General features: G+C 39.6%; 1 protein-coding gene across 1 annotated transcript in view; it reads right to left on the reverse strand.

Moving 5' to 3' along the window:
- Positions 1-8,297: 8,297 nt before the first annotated feature.
- The window catches only part of TXNL1 (thioredoxin like 1), a 29,926-nt gene continuing 25,996 nt past the window's right edge, over positions 8,298-12,227 (reverse strand). Inside the window, exon 8 of the mRNA XM_040985028.1 lies at positions 8,298-9,527. Coding sequence (XP_040840962.1) covers positions 9,498-9,527 — 30 coding nt within the window. The 3' untranslated portion in view covers positions 8,298-9,497. The remainder of the gene's footprint in view (positions 9,528-12,227) is intronic.

The raw sequence follows: 12,227 nt of genomic DNA on the forward strand, positions 1-12,227 counted from the left end.
ATTACATCACGGAGAAACCATCCAATGGGTGATGAAGTCCTGGCAAACATGGGTGTTTTCTTAACATCCATTTTCTACGTTAATAGTTTAGCAATATCAAGACTGCCAATGAAGATATAGCTATGTACAATGGACAAGGAATGTACTATGCATTTAGAATCAAAAAACTGAATGGGCGACGCGGCTAATGAGTCTGCTGCACCTGATCCTGTAAAAGTTTATTCTGCCTCCCCACCTGTTGCGGAAACGGTCAGCTTACTGAACTGAGTCAAGACTGTCGCTTCGATCTCGTCACGTCGATAGGAGTGACTAGATCCCCTCTTGCTCCTTTATTGACTTTCCAATAAAAATAAATAAATTTTTTTTAAATGTAAATAAATACAGGACTGGCATGGTAGCCTAATGGCTAAAGCTCTCACCTTGCCTGCACCAAGATCCCACCCATATGGGCACTGGTTTGTATCCTGGCAACTCCACTTCCCATCCAGCTCCCTGCTTGTAGTCTGGAAAAACAGTAGAGCATGGCCCAAAGCCTTGGGACCCTGCAGCTGTGTGAGAGACCTAGAAGCAGCTCTGGTTCCTGACTTCAATTCAGCTCAGCCTCAGCCATTGTGGCCATTTGGGGAATGCAACAGTGGACAGATCTTTCTGTATCTCCTTCTCTCTGTAAATCTGATCTTCCAATAAAGATAAAACTACCCTTTTTAAGAAATTAAAAAGGAAATAAATGTGAACTTGTGTTCCAAAGAAAGATTGATAGTGATTTGCAACTTGCAGATAATTTGATTTGTAATTTTTTAAAATGTTATTACTCATTTCTTGCAGAATCTTCCTCTTCAGAAATGGCCTTGAAACTGTGTTAGACCATTAGGCCAGGTCAAGCTCTGCCACTCATTTTTTCTTCCACTTTGAGCAAACCTTAGTTAAACTCTGATGCTTGAATCAGTACCTTACCTTGAAAGCATTTTGTACACTTCGGTGTCCCAAATAATAGACAGCAACCAACAGATGTTTGAGCCATATTAGCACAGAAATGCAAGCACACAGACGTAAAGGTCTCACCTCCGGGATAGTAAGCCACTTTTCTCACATTTGGCCTGACTCAAGGCATTTTGAGCCAGTTTTATTGCAAATATATTAAGTCACACTTATTTTTCTAAGAAAAAAAGTATTTTTTCATATTTCATATAAACACCCTCACTTTTGTTGTTTTGCCTTTCTTTACTGCTTCAACTCCTTAGAGTATACTGTTTTGAACACTAAGGTTTCCAGATAATGGGTACTGTTTTTTTATCGTTCGCTGCCAAGTTAGCAGGTGGATTTCTAATACTGGATGACTGAATGTTAGACCAATAAGGGAGAATGAGAAAAGAACATCTCGCCCTTGCTTCAGATTGGATCTTTGTTTACCAAATAACTTTTGGGATATTGGCTAAATTCTCTTTACAATTCTTCTCTGTATCCATAATTTAACATGCTTCTATATCACTCTAGTCAATGATCCCAATCATTGTAAAAATAATAATATGCTTCAGAAGATCCGCAATATCAGTGCCTTTGTGCCTCTTGCTTATATGATCTAGATCTTTGTAGAAATATTCATAGATAACTGATGTGTTTGTCACTTGTTAGCAGGTAATAACATCAGTACAGTTCGAGCAGTTTTCTTTGTATAGAGGAGCTGCTCTACGAACTGCTTCACATTTGTACAGGTTTCGAATAATCTTCAACTGCGGCTTTCTCTGCTCGAACGTGATTCCTTGGGTAGTGTTCTTGAGATTAGTTTTTGTGTTAAGATAGCTTTTGTGAATTCTGTAATCTGAAAGTCGCAGACTGTTATTTAATGAATTTTTATGGTGTAGTATTTTTAGTGTTCTCATCCATTGTAATTTTTATTTTCTAGGGCTAACTTTTTAATTTTATGTAACTTCAACTTGCCTTTTGTTTGCGCATGCTTTCAATGCTGTTTATAATAACCCTTTATCAAGTCCAAGGGAGTGGTCTTCCCTGAGGTTTTTGTATGAGTCTGCTACCTCTAAAACCTGCTCCCTTGATTACTATTGCTTTTTAGTAAGTAGAAGTTGGGAAGTGTGAGGACTTTTCCTTTGTTCCATTTCAGGTTTATTTTAGGCATTCTGGGCCCTTTGCATTACAGCATTTTTTTTTCACATGTCTATTAGCTATTTGAATTTGTTCTTTTAAAAAATACCTGCTCAGTTCCTCCACCCATTTCTTTACAGGATTGTCTGTTTTGTTGTTGTTGAGTTTCTGAAGCTCTTCAGAAACAGGCCCCTAGCTGTTGTGTAGTGTGCAAACATTTTCTCCCATGCTTCCAGTTGCCTCTTTGCGTTGTTGGTCATCTCCTTTGCTGTACAGAAGCTTCTCGTTTGATGTAGTCTCACTTGATTATTTTGGCTTTGACTACCTGTGCTTTTGGTAACTTTCTGAAAAGTTTATGCCTATGCCTATATCTTACATAGTGCTTCCTATGTTTAGTCTAATAGATTGATGGTTTCTGAGTGCAGATTTAGGTCCTTGATCCATTTAGGGATGATCTTTCTATAAGGTGAGGATGATTTTTGTTTAACTGACTTTTGTATATTGGTATTTTATCTCCTGATCTTATAACTTTATAATTTATTAGTTCTAAGAGTTTTTCCAAAAGGTTCCTTTAAGTTTTTCTACATTGAAGAGCATGCTTTGGCGCCAGCACACTAATCCTCCACCCACAGCACTACAGAGAGAAGAGCATGTCTTCTGCAAAGAAAGTTTTACTCCTTCCCACCCAATCTGGATGTATTTCGTTTTTCTTGCCATACCAACCTGACTAGAACCTAGTACAATTTTTTTTTAAAGATTTATTTTTATTATTTTGTTATTGGAAAGGCGGATGTACAGAGAGGAGAGACAGAGAGGAAGATCTTCCATCCGATGATTCACTCCCCAAGTGAGCGCAACGGGCCGATACTACGCCGATCCGAAGCCAGGAGCCTCTTCTGGGTCTCCCACGCGGGTGCAGGGTCCCAAAGCTTTGGGCCGTCCTCGACTGCCTTCCCAGGCCACAGGCAGGGAGCTGGAAGGGAAGTGGGGCTGCCGGGATTAGAACCAGCGCCCATATGGGATCCCGGGCGTGCAAGGCAAGGACCTTTAACCACTTGCACCACTGCGCCGGGCCCGAACCTAGTACAATTTTTAATGGAAGTGTTCAAAGCAGACATCCTTACTTATGGGTTTCAGATTAATGCAATTCAACTGTGTTTTCACTGAATCAAACCTGAGACACAATTCTGGGTGATAACCACTATCATTAAAAATTGGGTCACAAACCATCCTAGAGGATCTCCCATCCCTTCAGAGAGAAACCGTATTTCTTTACAATAAGGTTGTATGTGCATCAAAACAACCAATTCCTAACATGCCATGTATCCATTACCAGTGCCCTTTCAGCCATGGTTGGTTTGCACCTAGGCACTCAATTTTAACCACAAAGGTCACCTGCAGCCAAATTCCAATCCGTGCAGCAGCATCTCTAATGCTGACAGTGTCCTAACTCCTCTAAGAATTACAAGGCCAGGGAAATGAAACTGTCCTCGACCACAGAAAAATGACAGGGAAGGCGTCTAATCTAATGAAGGAGCTGCTCCTTGTTACTGGAGAACCCGGAAGAGTGGCTTTCAACAATTTAGGCATTTGATACTGTACTGTAGAATCAAAACCTTATTTCTAAGGAACCTAAACATCTCATCCAGAACTCATGACACAAGAACTGTGTCAATAGGAACTGTGTCAATAAAAGCAGCAAGAAAACAAACACAATTCTAGAATGACAAAGCTTCCGATAACATGTAAAACAAGGGAGAGACAATACCTGAATACAAAACTAAAGCTACAGTGGCACCTTGCAAGCTGAGTTTCACAAACTCCGTAGGGAATGTTGCCACTGATTCTCAAGCCTTATTAATCGCCACGTGATGACTATGTTTACGTGTAGACTACAAAGCTTTCTCAATTTCTTTCCAGAAAGAGATTCAGATCTCTTGGTTTGCTGATGCTTTCAAGCAAGACTAACCCTCAATCAATTATTCTTATAATGAGGCACTCGATTGTCTCCAAAATGTAATGGACAACTGAATATCCTGAATAACCTTCCAGCTTTTAATATTGGTATTAGATCTCAAAGCGACTATTTCCACATGCATTTGCTACTTCATTTTTCTCTCATTTATCACAACCTTGTTTTTCTTCCTACAGTCTTACTGGCTGCTTTTGGTTTTCCAGGAACCTCCCCTGCTTAGCATCTTGTTCCTTATTTCACTCTACTTTCTTTACACTTCTCATTCATATACATGCTTCAATTTTTATCATTTAAATGGCTCCTACAGATGATATATTACACAGATAGTACACAATGTACACATCTATCAAAATAGCAAATGGAATTCTACAAATATAATTTTTTAATTTATAGATTTATTATCTTATGATACAGCTCCATAGGTGCTGGGATTTCCCTTACCCCCTAAAACCTCATCCCTACTGATTTCCACTATATCATTGCAGTAGTACAGTCCAGCATTCTGCTATATTAAGTGCTATCCTGACATTGTAGGTATGGACAATGGCAAAGAATCCAGCATCCTATTGTAAAGATATATTTAACAGTTTTATTACGAGTCCATCTTTGATTTGGAAGTAGCAATGAATACAACATTGTATCTTCATATCTGGATATGATACAGTTACTCTACATCCTCTTAAATGAAAAGCCATTAAACAAAATCAACAACAGGAATAAAGTTTAAAAATTAACAACATGAACTTAAACAACATGTTACTGAATGACTGCAGCCATGTCCTGTTCAAATGGCTGCCCCCTATCTCTCATGCTCACTGGGTGGACCACAACCCATTCAGGGTGTCCCCTTAGCTCCCCAACCAGATCTGTTCCCAAAGATCTTGTATGTGCCAGTGGTTGCTCTGGCTCAGCTCATCAAAGCCCATTCCCTGTCTTGACCTTTACCATCAGATGCATCAGCCAGGGCTGTCCCAGCCTGACTCCAGTCTCAACTCGCTGGCATGTGCTCCAGCCTATTCCTGCCCAGTCTACTTCCATCTCTGGTCATGCAAACTAATAGGTGTGATAGCCTAGCCCAACAATGACCTGTACTTCAGCCAGGCACCTGCACATGCCAGTGAGCCAAGGTTGACCTGGTCTACCCCCTTCCAGAACCAACCCACAAACTTACCAACAAGTGGAGCTACCTTGCCCAGACTGACCTAAGCCTGAACCTCACGCTCATCAGGAGTTACAGCCCACCAGGGGAGTTTCCCAAGTTCCCCCACCAGGTTCAGGGCAGACCCAGGTCTCACATATGCCAGCAGGTACTAGGCCCTTATCCCACATACTCTGCCCCAGCCTTTGTATGAGCTGGTGGGTGTTGCCACCCAGCCCATTCCACACCCTAATTTTGGGTGCCTGTGGGTGCTGCAGACTGGACCAGCCTGGCCTGTTTCCAACTCCCATGAGTGTTGGAGGGCTCCATGGTCATGTCTAGCTCAGCCCATCACTACTCCCAGCTCTTAAGCAAACCAGCAGAAATTGCAGTTCCACAAAGGTTGGCCCACATATCCACCACAGAAGCTACCCCTAGATTTGATTCACTCATGTGCTGGCTAGTGGCATGGTCCAACCTAACATCACCCAACCCCTGTTCCAACTCTCACTGGCAGGTACTTGGGATCTAGTCCTGCCAGGTAGGCCCCAGCCCTAGCTTTAATGTGGACCAATGAGTAGTGGTCAATGCTAACTAGCCCAGCTCAGGTCTCCCATGTGGGTTGATGCATCAGTGTGACCCTTAAAAGTCCTCCAGTCCCACCCCCAAACTGCTCAGTCTCAGTCCCCTCACTTACCTGCAAGCACAGTGCCCTTGTTGATGGAAGACCCCCAGAAGTCACTCCTCACTGCAACATACTCCCTCAGTGGTCCTCCCTCCAACACATTCCCTTGCCCCTTTCCCTGAGCAACTCACAGTCCCTGTGCCACAGCCCAATTTTTATAAAGTCCAGTTTTCAGGTGTGGTGGTATGCTGACCTGGAGCTCTGTCTGACCACTAGAGTCCCAATCTCCTGGCACATATGTTCACCTGGACCCACCCAAGTTCCTAGTCCATTCCAAGTTCCCCCAGCCCAATCCACCAGCACACAGCACCAGCATGTTAACTTAGGGCTCTCCCCCTCCTCTCGCCCATCGCTTTCAGGACCAAGCACATGGGGAAATGCCCAGGCTCCAGCTGTCTCAGCATGAGCTCCCAGGTCTCTGCAAGCCCCTGCCAGTGCTATCCCCCAGGCCCCCATAAACACAATGGCAGCAGTCCGCACCCACAATTGGCACAGTGGCAGCAGCCAGCCTGTTCTTAATTTCTATCAGCTATCATTTGATTCATTGCTGTTATTTCCTGTAGAACATACTTCTTAAGTTTCTTGGCACCTGCCTTCCATCTGGCCCAGACTGAACTGACAAGGAAATGTGGGGAGTGAATCCACAGACAGAAGATCTCTCTCTCTGTTACATAAGTAACCTTAAAAGTAAACAAAAACTGAGTCAGAGAGAGGTTAAGAGATCTTCCATCACTGCTTCACTTCCCAGGTGGCTATAGCGCCCAGAGCTGTCAGGCTCATGTCAGAAGTCATGTGACACCCAGGTCTACCATGAGTGTGGCAGCATCCTTAACATTTGGGCCAAAACCCAATGCTTTTCTTAAACCATCAGCACACAGCTAGATTGGAAGCGGGGCAGCCAGGACTCAAACCAGCAATACAGGATGCTGCTGTTACAGTAAGAAATTGAGAGTAGAACAATGACCAATAGAGGTTGGAGATGAAACAGAGGAAGTTAGAGAACCGTTACCAAGATACACTTACATTGGAGGAGCTAGTTCTGGTCTACCACATGGAGCTCAGCAGTTTATCGTGCATGTTAGAAAGATCTAGAAGTCTGAAGGTTTTTAAGACAAAAAAAATGGCATTTAATGACAGAAGTGCTAATTACCCTGATTTGCTCACTACACATTATACACATGTACTAAATTATCATATTTGATAAATCCATGAAATTCTTCAGTTTCCCTTAGCAGCAAGTGAACAGACTCCTTATTCCAAGTTACTTTGTTAAAAAAGTTGTCGATCAGAAATAATCGATTCATGAAAGCAGATCAACCTAAATAAGTTAACCGGTCAAATCAAACTATATACGACTACAAATACATAGGTAAACCCTAAATTTAGTTTTTTAAAGTTAACAGAGAGGATACTTTCAGTCTACTGAACACCTTATACTTATTTACAGTATTAAAAAGTTTACACATGAAGAGAAACCTGGGAAGATCTTCAGCGTTCTGGGTAAAAACTCCTATCTTCCCATCTGTCAAATGTATTGACAGCAGTCCTAAGCAAGGGCTGAGGCCAACTGCACCCAACAGCCCCCTTATAAACACTGTGGACAACATCAAGTGCATTCTCAAACAGAAGCAAGAAAGACAGGGTCTTGAATAACTTCAACTCAACGGACCGCTGTCTCCAAGCCAGTGTGTTGGGAATTGTGCTGGAGACAATGTTCCTTAAGTTGATGTAGGATTCAAAACAAGGGGATTTTGTCAGCCTAAGAATCTTTTCCACAGTATCTCTGCTTCTGTTGTGGGACCTTGCTGTTTCCCATGTATACAGACCCTGATGAGAAATATGTAACAAAACATGCAAGTCACTCTTCTGCTATGACAAAGCAAACAATCAACCTGAGAAAGCAGTATGTATTGGATGGTTTGGATTAAAATAACTAGCCTTACACTTTTTAACTGCTTTTCTAATTCATTTGGGAAATTCAGTGTCATTTTAAACTGAGCAGAAAACAGTATTTCGGCTTGATGTTTTAAATAGTATCAATTATGCGAGTTTATTTGTAATATTAAACTTCCCATAAGTGAAACATGTTACAGTCACCTATAAACATTCATTTTTCACTATTTACAAATTGAATAACTATGGAATGTTTGTATATTGCAACGAGTTATAGAAAAGCCACACAAACAATATAAATCACAAGCCTAATCCTTTACAAATATGAAATCACTTCTATTGGGTTTCCAAAGTATCAAGTATAAATAGGATGAGGTCAGCGATGCTTAGGATGAGGCACTTCAACAATTACCCAAACAGGTTAAGTGTACAAAATTATTAAACAGAACCCTCCATATTAATCTTAACTTTAATTTCAGGCGTGATTAATCGGAGATGGTCTTCAATAAGGAGTGGTATCAACTTTTATTTCTTTCCCTTCTACCTCCACTTGACCCAAGGCAACAAAACTTCAGAGTACACACAAGACAAACATCTGTACAGACCAGTCATGTGCTCACATTACAGTGAACTCGACATCACCTCATGACACCTGCCTTCAGAAGGCGACTAGTTCAACAGCAACATTTCCACGTAACTTTTCATTAACATGTATGATGAATAGACTCCTAAAAGCAATACTCCTAAGACAGAGTACTCTTTGATGTATTAACTGAATCACAAGTTACACAGTCTAATGTACTTAAAAATTACTCAGTGATGTAAAAATTAAATATATGAATGCTTTTTAAATTGCAATTTTAGCATAAAAAAAGAAAACAAGTTTAATTTCATCCGTCTTTTGTGAAAGAATTTTTAAACAGACATTTTGCCAACAAATTCTCAAACTTAATCACATTTTGCATGTATTTAACACTGCATGGCAGGGTAGTTCAGATAAGACTTGATTAAAAACAAAATTTCTACTATTAATGAATGCTTCACACTGCACTTTCTTGACTATGTGATTTCAATATTTTTGTTAATTAAAAAAGAAAAAAGTTGATTCAAAGTTTATCTAGAAGGGATTCAAATCTTGGTGTAAGAAACAAAATTCATAGACATACTAACTAGTTGTAGCTAAGACTAGTTAATCTCATCATCTTGTGTATTTGTTGTTCATAATTTGAGGAAATTACTGTACCCAAATACTCAATTACCCTTTACTAAAAAGAACACAAGTCAGTACCCATTTGAACTTGGCTGCTCCAAGTCATTTACCAGAATCATGGTTCTGTGTGCGCGTACACACTCCTTAACTACCTAAGATAGCTTGGCTCCTCGAGAGAGAAACTGGCTTCCAACCAATATGCTACCAAGCACTTAAGTCTCTTCTAAAATCAGAAGGTGGAATATTTTCAAATAAATGAAAAAAGAAAACACTTACGTAAAATGACAAAATATTAAGCTTGGCAAAAGTAGTGACTTTATTTACAATTGCATGTATCAAGATTACAATAGAAACACTAGTGATACCATCTAAACCAAAGCAATGATTTATTGGTAATGGCAATGAATGAAACATTGACAGTCTCTGGTGAGAATCAAGCAATTATCCAGGAGCTGGAGATCTGATTGCAATATGGTCGTCCAGTGTCTTCTGCACCTTAGTGACTTTCTCCTTTTTTGCCAACCACCTAGAAAAACAAAAATAACTTGATATGTACACCTTATTGATTGAAAAGACATGGACTAAGTTATTTTAAACAAATACCAACAAGGTAATCATGTTTAAGCCCACTAACTTTTATTCTTATATCTCTTTTTGGCATGCAGTATACTTTCACTGTTGAAACAAACCACAACCCTCAACCCACACCCACGAGGAATTAAAGCACATGCAGCCTATCCTTGGTCTCCTACACTGCTTTAAGTAAAAGGTTGAGAGTTTAGAAGCATTAATAAAAAAGCTGCTCTTTTTTAAATATATTTAGCATTCTATTTTTAAGCAATTAGGAATCAAATATCAATCACAAAATAATCTGGAATTAAAAAGTATGCTAAATTCATGTCACGAGTTTCCAAACTTTTTTCTCTAGACATGCACTGAAAACAGATTAAAATGATAGACACTTCCCATTACAAAAAAAAAAAAAACTTGGTTGCTATAAATGTATGATAAATCATAAAGGTTAAATTCTGTTTCTGTCAATGGTTAACAATCTTCTACTGGAGGATTAAAAAATACCCTGGTTGCTATCAATATGGCAAAAATGTAAAGAACAAAATCAAATGGGCCAGCATTATGGCACAGTAAGTTAATATACTGCCTGCAACTCTGGTATTCCATGGGCACCAGTTCAAATCCCAGCTGCTGCACTTCAGATCCTGCTCCCTGTTAATGAGCTGAGGAAAGCAGCAGACATTGCTCCAGTGCTTGGGCCGGGCATCCACCGCACGAAACACACATGAAGGCCCTCTGGTTCCCATGATGCAGCAGGACTCAGCCCCGGATGGTGCAAGTTACTCGGGGAGTGCACCAGAAGAGACAAGATCTCTGCCTCCATCCCCTCACTGCATTTCTCTCTAACTGCCTTTTTCAAACAAATAAATACTCTGGGGGGGAAAAAAAGAAAGAAAAAGAAAAAATACGCTTAATTTCTACAACTTATATAGGCAATAAATCTGTTCTAATCAAGTGCTTCAACCCTCGAGTTTATTACCAGATAATGTAATCTCATAGTAGAAAGACGTCTAAACAAAAAAAACAAAAACAAAAACAAAAACAAAAAGTGCAGCACGATGGCTTAGTGGCTAAATCCTCGCCTTGTACACACCAAGATCTCATTTGGGCACCAGTTTGTGCCCAGAGGCCCCGCTTCCCATCCAGCTCCCTGCTTGTGGCCTGGGAAAGCAGGTGAGGACAGCCCAGAGCCACAACAAGCTCCTGGTTCCTGGCTTCAGATCGGCTCAGCTCTGGCCATTGCGGCCACCTGGGGAGTGAACCAGTGGACAAAAGAACTTTCTGTCTCTCCATATCTCTGTAAATCTACCTTTCTAATAAAAACAAATAAATCTTTAAAAAATAAAAGAGAGGTGTCTAAGAGAAACTAACAAGACTTTATATGCTTATATAGCAATAGTTATCTGTACATTTATCAATGCAATTGTCACATTTGAAATGGATTCTGTTCGAAACAGCAGTGTGTAAACCAAGAAAAACTCATAAAGGCCATCAGTACATGGCCGGTATGAAACAGAATACAGATGGGTTGATGGTAATCAAGGGAAAGTTTTGTAATTCTTTCCACTGAATGCACAATAATACACAGCTAGAAACGTTTTCTCCCTTAGTCAAAGGAAAGCCACTGTTACTACTTTACAGGAACTCATCTCTGGTTAAAAAAATAAAAATGTAAGTTAGAATATCGTAAGAATGACCAAAAAAATCCTATAAAAGAAGATGTGGACATGAGTAGAGAATGAAGGTTTAAAGAGCCCTAAACAGAAAGGAGAGGGTGGCAATATTTCCATCACAAATGAACTTCAGCCAATAAACACTGAAAGCATTACTGATCATGGTATTACTTGAGAAACACAAAACATGGTGCTATTAGATTAAGCAAAAGGAAACTAATATTAAAATTAAAAATTTTTAGCAGATGTGATACAACGGAAGACACATATCTGCATACTGTGTCACAGGCTGATAACTCTCAACTTGCCAATATGTATTCTCTGCAAAAAAGAAGAAATTGTACATTCCAATATAGATTCTTATCCCAAACTTAGTTGTTTTATTCATGCTTAGCTTTTTGTTTTACACCCCAAAGTCTAGGAACATCAAAATTAGATGCTGAAGATACTTATTCAGTAGAATCCATTGTTAATATTTTAACCCAGCCTAATATTCAGTCCATTAAGTCCTTGAATTGACCTTGAGATCACTTGGGTAGGCAAAAAATATATATATACACATAAAATATATATATACATATATTACATATATATATGTATATATCCACAATTCATCACCAAAAACACTTTTGGACTATCATTCCTCTGAGAAAAGTCACACTCCTGAACCAAACCCTGATGAATATATATATATTAGCTCTTGTATAAAAGACCATGTTGAAATTGTATTTGATTTCCATAAGGATTTTATAGTTTCTAAAACACAAACCTTAAAGTTTAGAATTAATCGAAACATGATCCAAGTAATTTAATCTGAAAGCATTTATAACAAGTTTTACTGTGGTATTCCTTTTCAAAAAGCAATACAAAATTAAATATGCAAACAGTAGATAGTTTTTAAAAAATGAAAAATCTAATGCTCAGCACAGTATAGACATAAAAAGCACCTAGTCGCCAGCCCAAACCAAAACAGAAGGCCA

This window comes from Ochotona curzoniae, unplaced genomic scaffold (assembly GCF_017591425.1).
Source record: "Ochotona curzoniae isolate NIBS_2020 unplaced genomic scaffold, NIBS_Ocur_1.0 contig_43, whole genome shotgun sequence".
Classification (NCBI taxonomy): Eukaryota; Metazoa; Chordata; class Mammalia; order Lagomorpha; family Ochotonidae; genus Ochotona; species Ochotona curzoniae.